Below are 23349 nucleotides of genomic sequence, written 5' to 3' on the forward strand. Positions count from 1 at the left end.
ATAAGGCCAAGTCGGACTAGATGGGCCGTTGGTCTGATTCTTTGTAAAGCAGTTCCATATATCTTGATTTAGCCTAATGTTAAGAGGCATGGAATCTGTATTGTCAGCTTTTGGAGTAACCTCAAGCTTGTATTTAGATTTGTTGCTCGTGTCCTCGTATCACACAGCTTTTCTAGCAGAGTTGGGAGGCTAACTCCAGAGCACCTTCTCACTGGAGACTTCTCAGTTTGGCTGGCCTTCCACAGTTTAAAAATAAATGGTCTCTAGCTCTCTGAGTGTCACTAAAAGAAAACCAAGCCTGACTCGGTCGACACAATTGACAGATTGTGTCTCCCCCCCCACCCTGAACATGGAGTAAAGCCAAATGGGTTAAGGGCTTGATTTAAGGGTTCCCCAAAGAGAGAGTCTGAAGAAGTCAAAAAGATTCATTGAGGTCTCTAATTAGAGATGCAGTATGCCTGGGAACTCTTTTCCTTGAAGGTGGGAAGAATAACATGAGAAAAATATTAAAGACTCGATGTATTTGCTTTTATTGTCAGCAGCACCAAACTTGGCTATATCTTGTGGGTTTATAGATGATACATAACTTTATATGATAAGCTTGCCTGGACATGCAGGTACAAAATAAACTTGTGTTTAAAGAGGAGCAGCTGGGGAAGATGCAGGTCTTGATTGTGATAGAAAGGATTGAGCAGAAGAACATGAGATCAGGGGTCTGTGAGATCAGGGGTCCATCAGGTCTTGCATCCTGGCTCACCCAGTGGACATTCCGCCAATGCGTCCTGACGATGATATTCTGAGGTTTTACTCTCTCTGAATGTCTTTAGTCACCATGGCTTGTAGCCACTGATAGACCTCTACTGCATGAATCTATCTAATCAACTTTTAAAGTTGTCTGTGCCCGTGGCCATCATTACATTCTCTGGCATTGAATTCCACATTTTAATCACTGGTGTAAAGAAGTATTTCGTTTTGTTCGTCCCGAATGTTCAGACCATTAGCTTCATCAGATGTCCTTAAGTTCTGGTATTTTGGGAGAGGGAGAAAAAGTTCTCTCTGTCCTGTGCACTTTCACAACACCCGAGGCTAAGAAGGAGTGACGGGCCTAATGTCACTTGATGAACTGCACAGCAATGTGGTGGGATTGAACCGAATTGAACTAGAATCTCCCAGTTCCTGTCTAACACCGAAACCACTACGCTAGGTTGTCACTCTGTTGTATGGTCTAAGGCAGGTGCCCCCAACCTTTTTCTGCCTGCGGGCCCCTTTGGACTTTTGAGAAAGGGTGGGTGAATGCCATTCCAAAATGGCTGCTGTGAGAGGCGGAGCCAAACACAATATCTGCCTCCTCACTTTGCAAAAGAATTACGGAAGGGGCATGAAAAGAATGGAAGGAAAGCCAGAGAATGAAAAATGAATTGGGGATGAAAAAGAAACTAAGCAGAGCCTGAGGGTGGAATGAAACTGCACACTAAGGAAAGCCCGGGTGCTTGCTAGTTCTTCTGATGCTGCAGCTGGTGCAGCTGCCTTGGAAAACTTTTATTGAATGAGGACAGCCAATAAGAAGACCTGCCTTACAGTGGCCCTGCCCGCTTTCTGAAAAGTACTTGTGGTCATCACAGTGCCCCCGGGCATCATATCAGGGAACCCTGATCTAAGGCACGTGTGCAGTTCGTGCAGGGCAGTGGCAAGTGCAGTAGGCCTGGCCAGTACCCTTTGTGTGCCCCAGATTCCTCTGCAATGGGCAGGATTCCATAGCAGACATCTTGTCTTGGCAGTGTGGAAAGCCAGAGAATCCACAACACTAGGCTAAAGTAATAAGGGAGCCTATGACATTTGTAGCCTTTTGCAGATATAAATTTAGCTTTGAGCTTCTTACTAGTATAGGATGCGTCCTTCTGGAACTTTGCTCACAAGTCAAGGGGCGGCGGGGGGGGGGGGAGGGTTGATGCATGGCCACACATTACAATCTGTAGAACGACATTGGCTTGAGCTTAGGAGACTGTGCTGCATTTATTCTGTTGCCTCCAGGGCAGTGTCTTACGGGCACAGTCCACTGGGAAATTCTCCTGCACAAGCCCCATTGAAACCAGTGGGATCTCTGTGAGGGTACGCCAGTGTCATCCAGGATCTTGTGATCATAGGCCATTACATCTGATTGGAGGGTGCACGATTAACTGATTTGAAGCTCTGTAAATGGTAGAATCTCAGTAAATGCCTTTTTGAGACTTCTTAAGGAATAGAATAAAATACCGTTTGACTGCTAGATCTGGACGCAAGTCAGAAGGAAAAGCCACGCTGAAGGGTTTCCCTCCTCCATTTGCCATGCAAAAGTGTGTGTGTGTGAAGGCGGGGGAAAAGGTAAATCTTGAGAGAGGATAGCAACATTTCTCCCTAAATTTAATCATGAGGTCTGTAGGTGAAAAGGTAAAAATTGAGTATAATTGTTACACGAAGAAGGTCCATTGATGGATGGGCAGGGGCAGGATTATAGTAAGCACGAGTCTCTCTTCTTCACCAGTATGACAACCTTGTGTTTTAATCCTTCTAGGAGGAGAGAGGCGGGGCTTAGTGAGGCCTCGAAACAACTCGGAATCGGCTAGAGTCACTCCTAATGTGGACCGGAGGTGCCAACTCTCTGAATCCCTGGTGGATACAATGAACGTTCCTGAATGCAGGATGGCCTTCAGACAGCTGGGAACTCCCAGAGGTGAGAAGTGGCTGCAGCTGAAGGATGAAGGATGTTTTCAGGCTCTGATGAAAAACCAGCAGGATGGGTAGTTGAGTTGATTTGAATTTCAATAAAGTACTGAGTCCCTTTCTGACTCTGGTTTTGAGAGCCGTCCTTCGAGTGGCTTGGGTTCGGAGCTCCATGCACCTGTAAGAAGTTGGTAGAATGGTGGTCAGTGAGAACCTGCACTCTTCTTCTCTTTCTTCCCGATCAGAAAGTTTCTAGCTCTTGCGGCTAGAGAAGAAATATGTGGCCCGTGTATTGGGAAGGCTCACAAACCAGACGAGAGCTTTCAAAAGGGATTAGACAGATCTGTGGAGAAGGGGTTCGTCAGTCGTTACGAGCAGTGATGAGTAAAGGGAGCTAAGCGTGGAGCATTCCGTTGGAGAAAGTCTTCACATTTAGCTGGACGCAGTGTTAGAATTCAGCCTGAAGCTTAGTACCTTTGTGTCGCTTTGGGCAATTATGGAACGATAGCAAAAGAATAGTAAATTTTTCCTTTTAAGAGGAGATGGCAGCTAGGCCTCGGTGTTCTGCTTGGTAATGGTTCGGTGGACCTCCATGCTTCGGTGGAACTAAGAGTAGTTCTTGCCTGAGTGAGGAGTATGTCTGAGGGGAGCCCCCCCCCCCCCGAATGATTAATTTATCTTATTTATAGACAGCCTTTCTCATTGGGACTTATAAATAGACAAAATGGTTATTTGAGGAAATGAATGGTACCAGCCGTCTGTCTACATGATGTAGTGCTAAGATTGTTGAATTAGGATCTGGGAAACCCAGGTTTGAATCCTTACTCTGCCATGGAAGCTCACTGAGAGCCAAGCGACAAGAGATGGAATTACACGAGGAGGAGCACGTGAAGGGAGTCACCGTGTTAGCTGGGAAGCTGTTTTAAAAGAGATCAGAAGGCTTTGTCAATTTCCCCTCTCTGCAGAGCCAGCAAAGATGCTCCTCAGAGGGTTTGTTAATTTCCTCTTGGCCTCCTAGAAGGGGAGGTGAAACTGACAGAGCCTTCTGGAGGCAAAGAGGAAATTAACAAACCCTCCCAGGAGCATCTTCCCTGGCTCTGTAGAGAGGGAAAATTGACAAAGCCATCCAATCTCTTTTAAAACTCAGCTTCCCGGCTAACATTGCGACTCCCTTCACAGCTTGGCTCTCATTGACCTTGGGCCAGTCACATACCCATTGTGCAGAAAAGCTGGCTAAAATATCTAAATCAATAAAAAATTAGTTGACAGTGGCTTTCCAGCATCTCAGGCTTTTCTCTGAGAGGAGACCCAGCATCTTAGCGTTTTGTGAGTGTGTATGTGTATTGGGAATGGGGAAAAGTCATATTTTTAAAGTCATTGTACAGGTTCACTGCACTTCACTGGCAAATATCCTAAGTTTGCAAGAGCTGAGCTAGAGAAGCAAGTTAACATAGCGGCAAATAATGCCTTCTACAGACTCAGTCTAGCCTGGAAGTTTCCCCCCCCCCCACCTTGTCACGGCCCATTGGGCTAACTGGATTGACGATATTGTAACATCAAGATTGGACTATTGTAACACCGTCTGCAAATCTTCCCTCAAAGTCAACTTGGAGACTCAACTTGGTGCAAAATGCTGCAGCTCTTTTATTATCTAAAGCTAGGCAGAGCATGCATATTACTTCTGTTCTGCAGTCCCTCAACTGGCTACCCATCAGTTACAGGCCTCAAGATTCTGGCCATCACACACAAAGCCCTTTGTGCCCTTGGCCTCTCATATCTGCAGAACCGCCTCTCTCCCTATTCCCCGTCATAGCAGCTTCACTCATCTGCTTCACTCATCATTCATTCTTTGTCATTCAGAAGAAGGTGCGGTATATTGTGGTGCTCAGGCCAAAAATTTAAGAGAGTCTATGGCTCAGTGGAAGAGCCTCTGCTGGGCACGCAGAAGGTGCCAGGTTCAATTCCTGGCATCTCCAGTTAAAAGGGGCCAGGTATAAGGTGATGTGAAAGGCCTCTGCCTCAGACCCTGGAGATCTGCTGCCAGTCTGAGTACTAGACAAGACTGATCTTGATGGGCCGCTGGTCTGATTCAGTCTAAGACAACTTCATGTGTAACTGCCTCTCGGACTCCTTCCCGAGAGGTAGCTTTGCACCTCTGAGTGTGCCTGGAGGGGAATGCCGTGACTGCTCCGTAGCCGTGGCCACTGCATTAGAAATTAGCAGAAACTGTGGCATGCGAAGGCATTTCGAGTTACAGTGTCTGATTTGCAAACTGAGCTTCCTTCATTGGTGTCGTGTTTGAATTTGGCTCTTGAAAAATGTTAAAGCAGATCTATTGCATGTGGGACAGCCTTTTGTGATTTTTTTTTCCAGGGGGTCACCATTCTGCGTGTTCAACCCCGGGTGACAAAAAGAATCGGAATAAGCCAGCTCGGGGCAGGAAGAAAGTGTTCGAAGCTTACATGTCGAAGGAGGAGGTCTCAGCAGGCCTGAAGAGGAAGCAGCTAATCCAGGTACTTGACGCTGAGAATGTTGTTTTTTTTCCTGCTGAAGCAGCAGGTGCGTTTGTGGTTGAAATGGGTGTGTATTTGGGGGATGCCGTGATCAGGGGTGTGAAAGTGTGGAGAAAAAAACTGGAATTTTTTTTGCAGGGAAAGTTACTGCCCCCTCCCGTTTTGAAGCATTCCTTTTTAAACATTACAATAGAAAAATCGGAATATTTAAGGGAGTGCTTGGAAAAAAATTAAATAAATCGTTTTGTTTTGTGGAATGGGTGAAATGCTTTTTAAGACAAGGCTTCACTGACTCAAATCACGTGGCGTGAAAATGTGTACATAATGCAATCTTCATAAGTTGTCCAGCTTAAGAGAGATGTGTTGGGGGCGGGGGGGCATCAGAGAGGCAGCGCTTAATTCAGTTGAGATTGCTACTTTTTGGTGAAAAAATGCAAGGTACAACTTCTGGGCATCTGTTTCGATGGGAAACGTGGACCTTCATTCTTGCTGTAACTAGTAAGAGAACTTCAGAGATGGTGACAAAGGAAGGCTGTGGGATAGCCTTCCTCTGAGGTTTTCCAGAAGAGGCATCTGTCAGGGCTGCTCGTGGTATAGATTATCTAGCCTTGGGGATTTGGCTTCAGGGTCCTAATGGATCCTTTCCAGCTCTGTAGTCATGGGTTTTTGGAAGGTCAGGAAACTGCGGCTCAAATTCCGCAAGGAGACCTTTACAAGTTGCGTTCCTCTACGGCAGGTGTGACAATGACCTTCCTATGAAGCCTTTCCCCCTCCTTCAAGGGGTATCTCTTCCTACACATTTTTTAAAAAGCCGATAAATATAGCAGCTATTGTTTGTGAGCGATGGTAAAGTAATGCGGGTGTTGAGGGGATGACATCATGAGATTCGGCAGCCAGAGCCCCGGCCCCTGATGCACATGTGAGAACAGTTGTTCTATGCAGATGGGGAGAGAGGCTGGTTCCAGATATGATATCACAGCGTGAAATGCACAGCATTGTAAATAGGATTTTCATAGGCACAGATAATAGGGCCCATCTGCTTTCGAAGAGAAACTTGGGGAGCTCCTTTCCTTTTTTTCCAGAGGAAAAGCGCCGGAGGAAGAAGGGTATTTAGCATTGCTTATGTCTGCGTTTCGAGGCCAGCCCTGCTCCATTTTGAATTGCTGACCTTTTGGTGATAACGCGCAGAGTGGGCCTTTTATACCGAGTTGCTTTGGAAACCTTGCTGGCCACGCGTGCAACCTTGGGCTATTTCCTCCCACGCTGGCCATAGTCAGATGGCTGTATCAGGATCCTTGAAGCAAGGGGTGGAGGGGGGGAAGTGAAAATATAATAGGCAGACATTCGATGGTGTTGGCTGGCTTTGCACAAGGTCTGCAGTCTGCATGCTTTTCAGATGCGGAGAACGGGATTGCTGAAACGTTCTCTTTTTCCAAGGTCGTTAATTGCCTCTGGTTGTTGACAGTCTTTCGGGAACTTCTGTTCCATAAGGTCCTACCAGATTTGACTGTTGCACAGTCGGGGAAGGGGGACAAAGTGAAAGTCGCCTGTAGCCAGCAAGAGCGGGTCTCCGAACACACTTGACACGGGAGCTTCAGGGAGCATCAGCTGCCCGGTCTCGGCCTTTTGGTGAAAAGAGGCTCTGGACACTGTTGTAGTTGATGTCTGTGCAGTTTCCTCTTTTTGCCCAAACTGGGTGGTGATGTAGAGGCTGCGTTCCTGCCTGGCATCATTCAGGTTCCCAGTTCAAGACGAACCGTGGACTCACGTTCCTGGTAGACTTGTTGGATGGAAAGAGGGCTGTGCAAGACTACACAATCCTGTTGTGCAGTTCAGCAGGGCTTGTGCAGGAGACATGCCTAATGCTTTGTGCCCTGCTCTTTCTCAAGGAGGGGATCAAGTGCTTAGGTAAATAGCACCGAAATCCGTGTGTTTTCCTTCAACTGAAGTGGTTCCCAGTCCCTCCATAGATGGTTCAAAGCTCAAATTGCTCCATTTTCCGCCTAAGCATGAGGAATCTTATATATTTCAGTAGGGTGTCTTGCCAGGTTACAATACAAAGTCCTCATCTCTCAAATTGGAATGTGCCTGCTAAGTAACCTTTATTAATGGTCCAACAAGACAAAGCATCTTTTCTATAAAAAGTGTAGCCTGAAAGATGAGTAATGTGTCCTTATGCTAATAATGATCCCTTGTGTGAAGAAAGCCTCTCGGAATTGGCCACTTTCCTCCATAAATCAGCATATTTTTCATGTATGGTCACCTACGTTGAGAGCTCTTCCAGAATGCCACAGAAGCGTACTACAGTGAATTTAAACAGGAATAAAACTTCAGGGAGAGTCCCATGAATGTTAAGTGTGTCGGTTTCCAACGTTAAAGACAAAGATTCTCTTAATGAAGGGATTTAAGAAGTCTTGAAAGTCTGAGTGTTGACTGAAATTTTTATTTTTAGGTGTATCTTCCTTTTCAGTAGCGTTCCCAGAGTGGCTTTTGATAAAAAGTTACAAGTCATATGATCAGATACGAAAAGACAATAAAAATCATAGCAGTTAGGAAAAGAATAGCAATAATAAACCAGAGGTATATAGTCAATCAAAATCAGGCTTGAACAAAAGCCAAAATAAGCAAAAAGCAAAGTAAAATTACTCTTTCCAGCTCTGGCTAAAAGTTTGTTCAAAGAGGAAGGTCTCCCCTGATGTCGTAGCACTAAAAACTAAGGGCTGGGGCGAAACCAACATTTTAGGCTAGGGAGTCTTGGTGCTGCCACCAAGAAGGTCCTGTCACAGTTGACCACCTGTGAGACTTCTGATACTGGTGGAGCATGGACCTATCGGGGTGATCCCGGAGTATGATAGGTTCATGTTGAAAAAGGTTGATCTTGAGGTACCACGTTTCCAAACTGTTTAATGGTCAGGATCAGCTTTAGAGGGAAGTGGGCCAGGAACTCCCGGGAAGCCAGTAAAGTTGGATCAGAGCAGGAGTGGTGAGCTCAAAGCAGGTTGCTCTGTCAGCAGTTGGGTAGCCCCATTCTGGACCAATTGGAGTTTCCAAGAACTTTTCAAAATATGCCCCCACAGTGCCACCAACAACACCAACAAAACACCACCACCACCAACAACAACAACACAACAACAAACAACAACAACAGCATTATTCGATTTATATACTGCTGGTCAGGCCAACTTAACACCTACTCAGAGCAGTTTACAAAGTATGTCATTATTATGCCCACAACAATCACCCTGTGAGGTGGGTGGAGCTGAGAGAGCTGTGACTGACCCAAGTTCACCCAGTTGGCTTCAAGTGGAGGAGGAATGGGGAATCAAACCCGGTTCTCCAGATTAGAGTCCTGCCACTGCCCAAGGTCACCCAGCTGGCTTCAAGTGGAGGAGGAATGGGGAATCAAACCCGGTTCTCCAGATTAGAGTCCTGCACTCTGAACTCACACTGAATACATTTAAGTCGTCCAGTTTGAAAGATATCAAGACATGTTTTTAGGTGGGTAGCCGTGTTGGTCTGCAGTAGTACAGCAGGATTTGAGTCCAGGGGCATCTTAGAGATGAAGGCTTACGCTCTGAAAATCTTGTTGGCCTCTAAGGGGTCACTGGACTCAAACCCTGCAGATCAAGGCATGTGTAACTGTGGCTAGGTTAGTAATGTGAATGCCCAGAAAAATACTCTGGAAATGTATAGAAAAAAAATCTCCCCCCACCCTTTCCCTTGAAGGTTTTTCCAATGGAAAAGTTTGGAAATTTGGGGGAATCCTCCCCCCATAGTTTTTTCTTTGGAAGGAGTAAAAATGCTTTTAAAGGCAAGATTTTACTCATTCAAAATGTATAACATGAAAGTCCAAGGACTATTTTTTTTCCAATGAAAATTTCAGGGAGCCTTGAAGAAAAACATTTGAAGCAAATTTTTTTTCATGGAACGAGTGAAATGCTTTTTAAGACAAGGTTTTATTCACTAAAAATTTATAGCATGAAAAAAAATCAGAGGACTTTGTTTTCATTTTTTTCTGTTGAAAAGGTTGGGAAATTTGGGGGAGAACTGAAAAACTATACCAGTTAATACAATTGTATATGCAAACGAAACTGTGCATGATGCGTTTTATTCTGTTAAAGCAGCAAAATAGGTTTTGGTTTATCAGGTAAGCAAGTATTACATAGATTTCAATTTTTCCACAAAATGTTTGGGTTTTTTTTAAAAAAAGGAATAAGAAACCACTCTCTTTTCCTATAATTTTATGGTGCAGCCCAATCTCGTCTGATCTTAGAAGCCAAGCAGGGTGTGAGCCCTGGTCAGTACTTGGACAGAAGACCGTTGAAGAAGGCTGTGGTTGCTCTACAGAGGAAGGCAACGGCAAACCACCTCTGATCCTCAGTTGCTTTAAAAGCTCCTTACTGGGCTTGGCATAAGTTGCTTAACACCAATTTTTTTGCACTGCGGAAACTTGAGGTCAGACCTCTGGTCAGCTATGAAGATTGCTAGTTTAAGTGGGTAGCCGTGTTGGTCTGCAGCAGAACAGCAGGGTTTGAGTCCAGTGGCACCTTGGAGACCAGCAAGCTTTTGAGAGTCAGAGTTCCCTTCTTTAGACATAAGTAGGAATGGAGATCCCTGGGCTTTTATATCCTAGCCAAAGGCAGGCCCGTATTATTCATAAGGCTGACTAGGCCGAAGCCCAGGGGCCCTGCAGGGACTAGGGGCTCGTCAATTCTTTTTGCTGAGGCACACCTCCACATGAATTACACTTAATTGATTCTCTTATAAAATCTCTATCAATAAGATAATTAACTGCTTCTTTATTGAAGTGAAACAAAGTCTCTTGTATTAAAAATTATCCATAAATTATATATTTTAATAAATAATAAAAATTTATTCACTTAAAATACTGCAGTATTGAACAATTATACCCCCAAAATGTGCTTTCCTGAAGAGTTCTACTTGCACAATAAAAACATTTTAAAAATTGCGAATCTTCAGGAGACCCTCAAAATGGATATAGGGTTATGTATTGCGGTCTAGTACCTACCGTACCAGGGACAGGGTTTCAGCTGTAGTGGGGTGAAAGATTGAAGTGCCAGAGGGAGCCCGAAATACCTTGAAAGCCTTGAGGCCCGGCCATGGGTTAATATGGCCCTGGCCAAAGGTGGGTGGGGTGTTACAGGATGTAAAAGTACAATGCAGCTAGGTGACTAAGATCACTCTGTAGCTGTTGAGGTAAGAATGTAAAGGGATAACTCCATGAGCTCCATCCTGATGTGATAATGTAGATTAAAGGTGGTTAGGTGCAGGGCTTTTTTTCAGCGGGAACGCGGTGGGACAGAGTTCCGGCACCTCTTGAAAAAGGTCACATGGTCGGTGGCCCCACCCCCTGATCTCCAGACAGAGGCTGGGCAATCTAAACTCCCCTCTGTCTGGAGATCAGGGGGCGGGGCCACCGACCATGTGACCTTTTTCGCCGAGGGCGATTTAAACATTAAAAAACTTCCCCCTTGTTCCAGCTGACCCAAAGTGTCATCATTGTGTGGTCCTGAGATCCACCACTTCTTTTCCCAGAAAAAAAGCCCTGGTTAGGTGGATGCTAAAAAATAACTCGAGCTAAGGACGGAGAGTATCTCCATCTCCTGCATTCTTACCTGCGGCCATTTGTTAATCTTACAAAGGTGTAAGTACATCTCCAAGCCTTGACTCAACAATTCAATTCAATAAAGCCATGGTGGTCATCGCGTTTGAATACTGTATGTTCCTAATGGTTTATGAAACATCAGGGTCTGGATTTTGAACAGGAATACCATATGCATGTCCAAGCTTCCTATTCTAGAGATTTACTTTATTTAAAATATTTCTATGCCACCTTTCCACCCAAATAGGGTCCCTCAGGTTGCGAGCATCAAAACATTGATTGGTCAGCTGTATGACCTCCACCCAGGCCATTCAAGGGAGGAGAGAATTAATATTTTCGGGTGGAGGGCAGAGCAGGAAAACATGTCCATTAATCTTCCCCAACTTTGCTACAGCTTCTGGATCAGTTCTTTCTGTGAGCCCTAGCCAGGACTGCGGCAGGGGGGCTTTGCGGGTGGGGAACAACACAAAGTTCTGTGCTTATGTGGAGCTAGGGAAGTCATGTGATTAGCTTTTATATTATGGTCTGACTGGGTTTGAGTGGTGTGGAAAGCCCAGGAGGAATCTTTTTCTTGGGGTTCAGAGTGGTTCTCGGCAACCTTGGACTCTGCTATCTTGAGATGACTGTTGCGTTCCTCACTTGGAGTTCCTCCAAATTTGTCTGCAGTGAAGACGCTCTTGGACTTCTGACTCTGCTGAGAAGAAATCCCTGCCTCTGCTGCGAGCACCGTGCATTATTCACCAAGGCACGCTGGCTGTCAGAACGCCCAGGCCCTATGCCACTTTTGATTATAGTCCTGGGTCCTATAATGTTGCAATGTTTTTCATTATTCATTGTTTTTCCAGGATTTGAACAAAAGGGCATTGCCTGTCTCATGGTGGGAAGGGTTATGGGGGTATTGGCCCAGTAAGTAAACCCCAGCAAATTACTGCTAATAGTTTTACTGGAATTGCATAAAATGATTCTTTCCCTCAGTCCTTAACTGCAGTTCTTCTCTTTCCTCTTTAAAGGGACCCTTGAGAATAAACCCCAAGAAGTACCACGAAGCCTTCGTTCCGTCTCCAGTAAGTAATGTGTAATTCATTAACAATTTCGGGTGGGGTAGCTGTGTTAGTCTGTAACAGGAGAACAAAATTTGAGTCTGATAGTAGCTTAAGGACCAACAAAATTTTCCAGAGAGACTTATTAACTCACTTTGTTAGAACGCTTGTCGATCAGAGAACGCACGGGAGTTGCTGTGCTAGCCGTTGGAACTGCCCTTGTGGTTCTGTTGGCAGCTAGCAATTAAATCCCAAGATATGCGGACACCATGTCAAGCTACTGGGCCCGGTCCATCAAATGGTCCATGGAAACCCCATTGAAACGGGTGCTAGTTGTCGAGGGGCAGAAGTTTGGTAGTCCCGACGTGCATCGATCTGAACCTCTGGGGCAGAGGCGGCACTCGTTTTGAGCAGCCAGCTGAGCCCAGATTGGGACCACCAGTTAGCTGTACACCGAGGGTTTATGATTACACTTACAGATGGCTTACAGATTTTCCTCCGACTCTAAGTTAAGCTGCCCAAAACAAATGTGCTTCTCTGCTGCCGGCCTGCTGCATGAGCTAATTTGTAAACTTGATCTCAAAGTAATGCACATGCTGCATTTTGACGTGCTCGGTTTTGAATGCCGAGCTTGGAGCAATTTAGGGACCTTTTATAGAAGGCGGCGCTGGGTACCTCAGCTTTCTCCTTCCCTTGTGGGTCTGTTAGATGAGTGTGCTGAATGATCCTGCGCTTGGGATTTGGCTGTTGCGTGCCTCTTATTTGCTGCTCTACTATCAATTTCATTTATATCTAGTTGGTCCTGGGCTTGATTTTAATAATAGCTGGAAGTAATTCATTAGAAGCAGCAGGGGATCTATTGCTGGATAGCTTCAGTCCCCCCACTAGCAGAACGTGCAGATTTAATAATTACTAAATGTCATTGTGGTTTATACGCATCTAGGCAGGCAATACACTGGGCAAGGCGGAACAGAAGAGCGGCTGCTCCTGCCCTGGGCAACTTTTATAGGTGCTCTGGTGCAGGACAGGCACTTGGGGACTTCTTCCTTCTAAAAATCAAGCAGAAGGGCGGGGGGATTGTGGTAGACAGGACCTGCTTGCCATCAGGCACTTGGGCGGGCGGGGGACATGGCTTGTAGGATCTTTCTACCCCTGGAATTGGTTGCTGGCTTCGGTATGTCAGAACCAGGGCTGTGCATTCATATTTGAATACCTGCTTGAGCTTTTGTGCAACCAGTTAGTGCACAGTGATTATACTGAGCTATAAAAAAGCTTCTACTGGCATTTTGAAGGGAGTATATGAATACTTTTAAAGCAATACAGCCGAAGCTTTGAACAGCCAGTAGCTAATTAAAAGCTAATTAATCCTCTGGGGTCCCTTCCATTCCTTGTAAAATTCCTTCCGTTCTTTCCAACCCCTAGCCCAATCCTACACACATTAGCTTGAAGTAAATCCCATGGTGTGACTTGTTCTCAGGTCAGTGCGTTAAGATTGCAGCTTTGGGTAGATCCCCGTTGCTTTGCTGGAGAGAGGCTGGATGATATTGCTGGCTTCTGAAAGCTAAATGATTCCTGCTCTTCTTATTATCTTGGGTTTGACTTCTTTGGTGGTGTAGAAGGGCTGGATCAAAACTTCGTAAATGTAGCGTAGTGGTTAAGTATTTAAGCTGGGATGCAGCACTTTACTGGTTCAAATCTCACTGTTGCCATGAGCTCAGCTGATGGCCTTGGGTAAGCCACTCCTCTCAGCTGTATTGTGGGGATAACAACAATGTCATATAGAGGATGGCGCGGAATTGTTTTATCTTGCCTTAGAAGGTCGGAACAGAACCCATGGGTTGAAATTAAATCAAGAGAGTTTTCGGCTAAACTTCCTCACAGTCAGAGCGGTCCCTCAGTGGAACAGGCTTTCTCAGGAGGTGGTGGGCTGTCCTTCTTTGGAAGTTTTTAAGCAGAGGCTAGATGGCCACCTGACAGCAATGCTGATTCTGTGAACCTGGGCAGATCATGAGAGGGAGGGCAGGAAGGGTTACATCGGTGCTTAGCTCTCATGCCCCCTTCTTACACGCCCAGGGTAATGCCAATTGCCAGTTTTTGGGTCAGGAAGCAATTTTCCCCAGGACAATTTTCCCCAGACACTGAGAGATCTCTGTCTTTTGGTGCTACACCTCTGAAGATGCCAGTCACAGCTGCTGGTGAAACGTCAGGAACTACAATGCCAAGACCACTGCTATACAGCCCGGAAAATCCACAACAACCATTCCCCAGGCCAGTTTGGCTAGGGATCCTGATGGTGTTTTGCTCTCTTCTGGGCCTGGAGGAGGGGTGTGTGTGTGGAGGTAGTTGTAAATTCCCTGCATTGTGCAGGGGGTTGGACTAGATGACCCTGGAGATCCCTTCCAACTCTATGATTTTATGACTTCGTGCACCACTCTGAGTGGGAACTACTCTGTCCAGAAAAGTGGTATACAAATGAACTGTTGTTACTACTAAATAAATAGGGGCTGTGGCTCAGTGGAAGAGCATCTGCGTGGCATGCGGAAGATCCCAGGTTTCATCTCCAGCTCAGGTAGCAGGCAGTGTCAAAGACCTTTGCCTGAGACCCCCGACAGCAGCTTCAGTCTGAGTAGACAGTACGGATTTTGATGGACCGAGGGTCTGGTCCAGTGTATGGCAGCTTCATTTAGAGAATTTTTATGTCTCTTCTCCAGGGAACCTACCGTATGGGTTCATAAAATAAATACTTGTTCAGTTTCCACAAAACTTTTCCAGGGTATCAGGAGAGAACCTATGGGAGAAGAGGAACCCAGCCAGGGACACACTTGGGGAGTACGTGAATTAACCTGTTTGGCCCCCTTCACTTAGGCAAAGGAACAGCTTGTGACGAACTGCTGAAAGAACAAAGAAAAACTCTCGCTTCCTCTGCTGCCGTTGCAAAGACTGGCGTGGCCGCTGGCAGGTGGCAAGGCTGATTTTTGTGCAGTCAACCTCTGGCACGGTTTGCTTCTTACGGATCTCTGCACAGGGGTGCTGACAGAAATGAGAAGGCGCTTCTCTCGAATGATGTCAAACATTTTTAAGTACGTGGTGGGATTGCGGGGGGTGGGAGGGGAGAGAAAATCTGGACTCTTCCGAAGGACAGCTTCCAACTTGAATTATGTTAGTCCAAGAAGCTTTGCGATTTTTCTGCATCTTGTCATGGGAGGCACAGCTGTTGAGCTGCGGCAGGGAGTAACTTGTCCTGCTGTGGGATGGCCTTAGTTTCACACCAGGGCAGCAGCTTTCTGCCTAGGATTGAAGGTTTGCAGCGTCGGGATAGAATAGAAGGTGCAGACGTTGACCCTGTGGGCCTTGCTTGATGTCGACGGATTTGGGCAATAAATGCAGACTTGTTGCGGAGATGCAAGGCAGTGCTGACGGGCGGGAGTGCAGGACTGCCTGTCTTGGAATGGTTTTATTGATTGCTGTTTTTATGCGGTGTTTATTGTTTTTATGTTGTATTTTTAACCCTGAGCCCGCGAATTAAAAATATAATAAATAAATAAGGCATTTTGCCGAGCACAGCCATTGTGAGAGAAACTGTATTTATATATTGTCGAAGGCTTTCACGGCCGGAGAACGATGGTTGTTGTGGGTTTTTCCGGGCTGTATTGCCGTGGTCTTGGCATTGTAGTTCCTGACGTTTCGCCAGCAGCTGTGGCTGGCATCTTCAGAGGTGTAGCACCAAAAGACAGAGGTGTAGCACCAAAAGACAGAGGTGTAGCACCAAAAGACAGAGGTGACACTGAGAGATCTCTGTCTTTTGGTGCTACACCTCTGAAGATGCCAGCCACAGCTGCTGGCGAAACGTCAGGAACTACAATGCCAAGACCACGGCAATACAGCCCGGAAAACTGTATTTACTTCAGGATTTGAGTATAAGCATCTTAAAGACCAACAGGATTTTCAGGGTATAAGCTTTCTCGAAGTTTTGACTCGAAAGCTCATACCCTTAAAATCTTGTCAGTCTCTAATGTCCCATGGGACTTAAATCTTGCTGTTATACTGCTGACCAGCATGACTACCTACCTGAACCTCTAGTGATGGCAATATTTTTGGTCCTGGTTAATTGCAGACTTTTCTTTTCTCTGTGAGCTAGCTGGAAGTGGATCTGTTCAGATTTGGAGTGCCATGGACTGTGGTTGTAGGAATGTCATATCTGCCTATAGGCCGTTGCTTTTAAGAAGGTCACAGTGCATTCCAGGGCAAAATTACTCCAGTCCAAGCCCATTGGTTTCAATGGATTTAGAGCAGGTTAATTCTGCATAGGATTGTACTGTCAGTCTCCACTACTCATTCCCTTGTCACCTTGAATATTTGTCCCCAAAGTTCATAAAATATATTTTTTATAATTTATTTATGTCATGTATCGTTCGCCTTTCTCACTGAGACTCAAGATGGATTACACAGTGTGAGATCAGTACAGTCAATATCCAGAGCATTTCCATAAACAATGCCGTAGGGTGAAGTTTACTAAGACATAGCATTAGCAGGAATCCGATACAGAGTTGAGAAACGCTGTAACAGAACAGAAGCAATTCTAGGGCTGATGTTAGACAACACGAAGCACAAGTAGCTCATAGGCGCACATATTTAAGACAGCAGATAGTACGTAAGGCAACATAGTGGTGAAGTCTATGGCCCCTAACTCATTAGCGAAGCATCTGAGAGCCCCTCCCTACAATACAAAAGCCTTTTTGAATAATTCGGTTTTGCATCTTCTGTGGGAAGCTAGGAGAGTGGGGGCTCTCCTCACCTCTTCAGGCAGGCCGTTTCACAGGGTAGGAGCCACCACAGAGAAACCCGTGTACGGGCTGCAGTTGATTTTGCCCGTGTGCAGGGTGGCTCCTGCAGGAGACCCTGTTCAGATGAGCAAAGTTGCCATGGAGAAACATAAGGAGGGAGGTGGTCGGTATGCCGGACCAAGACAGTGAAGAGCTTTGTACCTTGAACTCACAGTAACTGATAGGTAACCAGCGGAGTGACTGCAGAATGGGAGTGATGCTCTTTCCCTAATCGTATTGAGAGGCTGTAAAATGATCTTTGAGGTATGCAAACAAGACTTTTTAACTGCACTTCTGCAGAGATCCTGAATGCCTGAGATCTAGTTGAGACAACGGTTGAATGTGAATGTTGAGAATCCTCGACAAATGCAATGGTCTAAAGACTCCGAGGTGCACTGGTGGATGTTGGCGATCATCTAAAAGTGATCACTCTATTCATTGGTGTACAAAAAGCAGAGAAACGCGTATGTGTTTTTAGATCTTCCTGACATGCGTCTGGAACCGACGATGTTCAAATGTGAATGTTAACATTCATCGAACAGTCACTGTGCTCCATAGCTTCAAGACATTTGCACCTTTGTGGTTTGCCCTCACTGGTTGTGATGCCACTTGGAGCAGGTGCGGTGTCTTTTTGATTTCTGCCGTTCCTTTGCTGTGTCAGATCTGTGGTCAGTAGTCCCCCCCCCCTCTGTGGTTTACCACTTCTGTAGCAAGCTGCAAGTGAGATCCTTGGTTAATCCAACTCAGTGAATCTCTCCAAGGTGTGAAGCAGAGATTGCTACCCGAGATCTTTTTCACTGGAGACCTCAAGGGTTGAACCAGGGACGTTCTACACAGAAAGCTCTACCCACTGAATTACAGTGTCTCATCTGGCCTGGTGGGGGAGTGGCAAAGGCAGCTCAACGTGGTACTAGGCAGCAGAACTGAATGTAACCACATTCTGGGGAAGGGTTGGGTAATCTCCTGCTCCAAAATTAGCAGCACATTTTCTATCAAGTCTAAAGAAAAGAGCAGCTTTATTGCTGCTAAGGGTTAGTAGCAGTAACGAGCAGGTAATTAAAGCCAAAGCTGAGCTTGCTTGTCTTAGAAAGACAAAGACGTTCTCTTCCGTAGCAGGGCACAGCAGTCAGTATGCATAAATTCCTGCTGTTGGCTTTTTGAACAATTTATGCGGTGGTGTGATTTAGAGGACCTGATGGGACTGGTTTCATCTTTCAGAAAGCTGCCCAGTGGTGTGCTTGTGAAACTTGGTTTAGGCTATGACTAATTTGTGTCACACTTTTTCATTTGTTTAATCCTTGTGCCCTGGCAAAAGCCAAATGTTAAAGACTGAAGTACCGTTCCTCAGTCCCAGCTAGGCTTGGGCTATGAATGACTTCACTCCAAGAGACCTTGGGCTCTTGCATGGATGTTCTGTTTTGCCGACGTGAGATTGAGTTGAGTGGGTCCTGGAGTATATTGTTGTTGTTGTCGTCGTCGTCGTCCTCATTATTATCAGGGCTTTTTTTCAGCAGGAACACTGTGGAATGGAGTTCTGGCACCTCTTGAAAATGGTCACATGGCCGGTGGCCCCTCCCCCTGATCTCCAGGCAGAGGGGAGTTTAGATTGCCCTCCGCACTCTAAGCTCTCCTCTGTCTGGAGATCAGGGGGCGGGGCCACCGACCATGTGACCATTTTCACCGAGGGCGATTTAAACTTTAAAAAACTCCCCCCTTGTTCCAGCTGACCCAAAGTGACGTCCTTGGGTGGTCCTGAGTTCCACCACCTCTTTTCCCAGAAAAAAGCCCTGATTATTATTATTATATAGTTCACCTTTCTCGTTGAGATCCAAGGTGGAACACACGCTGCAAGTGAATACAATATAATCGATAGCCAGAATATCCCCTTTGCAAAAATACAATATGATTGACAGAACATTCAGTGAAAACAGATTCAATAGGGTATGGTAGCCACAGATTTGAAAACTAGCATAAAACCAAACAGATAGATGAAACCTTCCTGAATTAAAACATAATGAATGAACATAGCATCTTCAGCAATGTCAAACTACCCAAGAGAAGTATATCTACATCAGCAGACTGTACTGAATAGCCTTGTCTATAGTCTTTGTCCCTTACTAAGATATCTCTCTGAGCAACTTCTCATGACACTGTCCTATAATCTGAATAGAAAGTCCTGCATAATTCGGTCTTGCATGTTGAAAGCCAGGAGAGTGGGAGCTTTCTGACCTCCTCAGGCAGGCCATTCCATGACGTTAGGGCTTCCACAAAGAAAATGCATGTACAAGCAGCTGTTGATTTAGCCTGAGCTCTCTACAGTCAGTAGGGATGCGGGACTCTCCTGGCCCAAGAAGGCAGCGTTCCTGGCCAAGAGGCCACAGCTGCTACCAGCCCAAGCCCAGCTACTGGAGGTTTTAACCCTGCCAGAAGACTAGGTGACCAAAGCTAAGAGTTACGAAGACTGGGCAAAGGACCTCAGCAGGGAAAGTAGGCCTAAGAGCCTGGGTGAAAGCAGGGGGAGATAATCCTGCTATATAAAAGGGTAAGCGTGTTCCAGACAGCTTACCTCCTACCTTGGTGCGCCTCCAGAGGGCACTGCTCAGGCAGGAAACTCAAGCTGGGATCAGGAGCGGAGCAGATGGCAATGCCTACTCCCCTCCTTAACCTGGCTGGGATCAGGAGCGGAGCAGGAGAAAATGCCTGCTCCCGCCGTCACCTAGCCAGGATCTGGAATGGAGCAGGTGGCAATGCCCACCCCTACTTTCACTTGGCTGGGATCAGGCGCGGAGCAGGTGGCAATGTACACCCTCCACCTTCACCCAGCTGGGATCAGGAGCAGAGCAGGATGCGATGCCCGCTCCCGCCTTCACCCGGTCAAGATCAGGAGTGGAGCAGGTGGCAATGCCCACCCCCGCTTTCACCTGGCCAGGATCAGGCGCGGAGCAGGTGGCAATGTGAGCCCCCTGCCTTTACCAGGCTGGGATCTGGAGCGGAGCAAGTGGCAATGCTCACCCCCGGCTATACCGGTCTGGGATCAGGAGCAGAGCAGATGGCAATGCCTGCCAACTGACTTCACCTGACCAGGATCAGGCATGGAGCAGGCGGCAATGCTCTCCCCCCTTCATTTGGCTTGGATCAGACACAGAGCAGGTGGCAATGCCCACACCCCTTCACTTGGCCGGGATCAGGCGCAGAGCAGGTGGCAATGCATGCCTCCTCTTCACCCGGTCAGGATCAAAAGCAGAGCAGGTAGCAGTGCCCACCCCCACCTTCACCCGCCCATGATCAAGAGGGGAGAAGGTGGCAGTGTCCACCCTTCACCTTCACCCACCCGGGATCAGACGCGGAGGAGGAGGCAATGCCTGCCTGCTTGCCCTTCCTTTTGTAGAGCCCGTTGTATTTTTTCCCACAATGGGCTTTGTTGCTAGTAAGGTATAAACCAGCCAGGCAGCAGAGTAACTGTTAGGTTTGAGAACTGACCGTTGGAACTGAGCTACACAATAAAAATGGCAGCCTTGGCATCTCTTGAGCGTTGACTCATCTTTGACAACGTGGATACACCATGGTACATCCATGGGGGGATGTGGCCCCTAGTTCTGGGAGCATCACGTGGATCTTATAATTAGGAATTCTTTCATACTTTTCATCTAAAATCCACCCTTCCAGCACTTCAGCACATTAGATCCAGTCTCACCCTATGGAACAGCAGAGAATAAAATTTGGACCTTTTCTTTTTTTTTTTAATTTTTTATTGGTGAGTACATACAATGTTATTCAATACACAAATTCCCTGTCTTATCTAAATTATATCAGCCCCCCCTTCCCTCCCCTCCTTACTGACTTCCAACAGCTTTCCAACCCCAAACCCCTCTTATTACTCAAATTACTCTTAACAATAATTTTTCTAAATCCTATATGTTATATCACTTATTCTAAGCATGTTCAAATTCTTCTATATCTCCAATTTTCTAATATATCAATCTACATTTCACAGTTTAAACTATCTATTTTTAATACAATCTCCTTATTACTAATATTAGCTTAGATTAATTAATAGCTAAGTTTCCCCATTAATGGTAAAGTTACGTCTCTCTCCCCTTTATAAAGTCACATATTAATAATTCTCAAACTGCCACAATCCTCCTTTCACATCCCATTTTTTTTCTAGATATTGTTTCAATTTCTCCCAGTCTGCAATATATTCTCCTGGATCAAGATCTTTAAGTTTTCTTGTCATTTTGTCCATCTCAGCCATGTACAGCAATTTGTAAATCCAATCTTCTATAGTTGGTATTTCTTGCACTTTCCATTTCTGCACATACAAAAGTCTTGCTGCTGTAGTCATGTAAAATAGCAATGTTCTGTACTGCCTTGGAACTTCTTCCATTCCCAAGTTCAGTAGCAACAACTCTGGGTTCTTATTTATTTGGGTTTGCAAAACCTCATTAATTATTTCTATTATATCTCCCCAGTATTGCTTAGCTACCTCACAAGTCCACCACATATGATAAAATGATCCTTCATGCTTTTTACATTTCCAGCATTTATCTGACATATTTGCATTTCCATGCGCAATCTTCTTAGGTGTTAAATACCACCTATACATCATTTTGTATACATTCTCTTTAATGTTGGTACAAGTTGAAATCTTCAAAGTATTTTTCCACAAGTATTCCCATGATTCCATTGTTATTTCTTTATGAAGGTTTATTGCCCATTTCACCATCTGGACTTTGACTGTCTCGTCTTCCGTATACCATTTTAAAAGTATTTTGTATATTTTCAAAATATCTTTTTTGCCTTCTTGTAGAATCACTTCTTCTAACTCCGAGTTTTTTAGTCTTATTCCTCCCTTTAGACAGTCCGAGTTGTAAAGATCCCTAATTTGCCTGTATTGAAACCATCCCTAGTGAGGAGATAACTCTTCTTGTGTCTTTATTTTTGGTATTCTGTGTTCTATCGACATTATCTCTTTATAAGTTAAACATTATTGTTCATTATAAACAGTTCTCGGATCTATTACTTCATATGGTACCACCCACGAAGGGATACCACTTTCCATATAATTCTTATATTTCTTCCAGATTGTGAAAAGGCTTCTTCTGATATAGTGATGCAAAAACATAGAGTCCGCTTTAACTTTATCATACCACAAATAGGCATGCCATCCAAACAACTTTTTGTGAAAATTTGGACCTTTTGTGTATGCCTGCCCATTGGATATTTTACGAATGTGATCATGGCTCCCCTTAGCCTTCCATTCTCCAGTCTAAACATATCCAGTTCCCCCAACCTTTCCTTACAGAACTGATTTCTCAGACCTTTGTTGATTTCCTTTACATCTGTGCTATTTTGGGATATTCTGATGGTAGTGGAGAGTGCCCTCAAGTCATAGCTCACTTATGGCAACCCCTGGTGGGGCTTTCATGGGAGGAGAATAACAAAGGTGGTTTGCCATTGCCTGTCTTTGCATAGTGACCCTGGTCTTACTTGGAGGTCTCCCATCCATTTACTAGCCAAGGCCAACCTCGCATAGCTTCTGAGATCTGGTTCACCTGAACTATCCAGGTCAGGGCTTGGGATATCCTGCTTGTTGTAAATTCTATCTTATTTGTTGTGTTTTTATCCTGCCCTTCTTCCAAGGGGCTCAGGGCTCTGGATACATGGCTCTTCTCTCTTTCATCCTCATCCTTACAACAGCTCCGAGGGATAGGTTAGGCCAGGGGTGGGCAATTGTTTTGGCTCGGGGGGCCACTTTGTGGGAGCGGAGGTTAGCGGAGGGCCGCACCTTTTAAAATGATTGCATTCATTAGTTAACTTTGCATTTCAGGAAAGGTATAAGTTGTATCATAAAAATCAATAAATATAAATTAAATAAAATAGTGGTAGTTTTATTCAATTTATTTATTGTGCTAATTTCATATCATCTACAGCTGCAAGCACATTTAATTTTAGAATCAGTTTAATGAGACGAATGTACCCTATCACACTTTTCTACTGTCTTGGCGGGCCACAAAAAACTCTGTAGCGGGCCGCATGTGGCCCGCGGGCCGCAATTTGCCCACCCCTGGGTTAGGCTGCAAGACGGTGACTGGCTTCACAGAGAGCCCAACCTCATGGCTGAGTGACCATTTGGATGCGGGCTTCTCCCTTCCACTCCTAGTCTGACATGCGAATCCCTACTCTACCAGTTGTTCTTTCTCCATCCCGCTTTGCCCTGTCGTAAGTAAGTCTCAGATAAAATGAGTTTAAATATATATTCTGCCCGCTTCCATCTCTGTGCTGGTGACATAGGAACTGGTCTTTTTGCCAGGCTTAGAGATGAGTTACAGAGAACAGACTTTGACGAGCTCCTGAGTTTCCTATGACCGTCATCATCGGGAACAATTGTAATGGCTGCTGCTGGTTTTCCTTTTAAAGAGACTTAACCACACGTCCCAGAAAAGGGAGCACCTTTTTGATTAAAACATCCTGGTAAAATATACCCGAGAGACCATTCCTCGCCAAAGACTGTTGAAATTGCAGCATGCGTTCAGATGGGTTTCTTTCTTGGTTCTGAGCAGCTTAATGAGATGTTACTCTCCCCTTGCTCCCAAGGGCATATTGAAGAGTGTAAAACTGCAGAGTAGAAGCCATTTTATTCTGGCGGT

At 45.5% G+C, this 23349-nt stretch overlaps 1 protein-coding gene across 2 annotated transcripts in view; it reads left to right on the plus strand.

Moving 5' to 3' along the window:
- The window catches only part of DIS3L2 (DIS3 like 3'-5' exoribonuclease 2), a 312241-nt gene that overhangs the window by 30684 nt on the left and 258208 nt on the right, over window positions 1-23349 (plus strand). For both annotated transcript variants that reach the window (XM_054983630.1, XM_054983631.1), the window contains 3 exons: window positions 2552-2710; window positions 5074-5213; window positions 11847-11900. In XM_054983630.1, the coding sequence (XP_054839605.1) occupies window positions 2552-2710; window positions 5074-5213; window positions 11847-11900 (353 nt within the window). The remainder of the gene's footprint in view (window positions 1-2551; window positions 2711-5073; window positions 5214-11846; window positions 11901-23349) is intronic.

This window comes from Eublepharis macularius, chromosome 6 (genome assembly GCF_028583425.1).
Source record: "Eublepharis macularius isolate TG4126 chromosome 6, MPM_Emac_v1.0, whole genome shotgun sequence".
Taxonomy (NCBI): domain Eukaryota; kingdom Metazoa; phylum Chordata; class Lepidosauria; order Squamata; family Eublepharidae; genus Eublepharis; species Eublepharis macularius.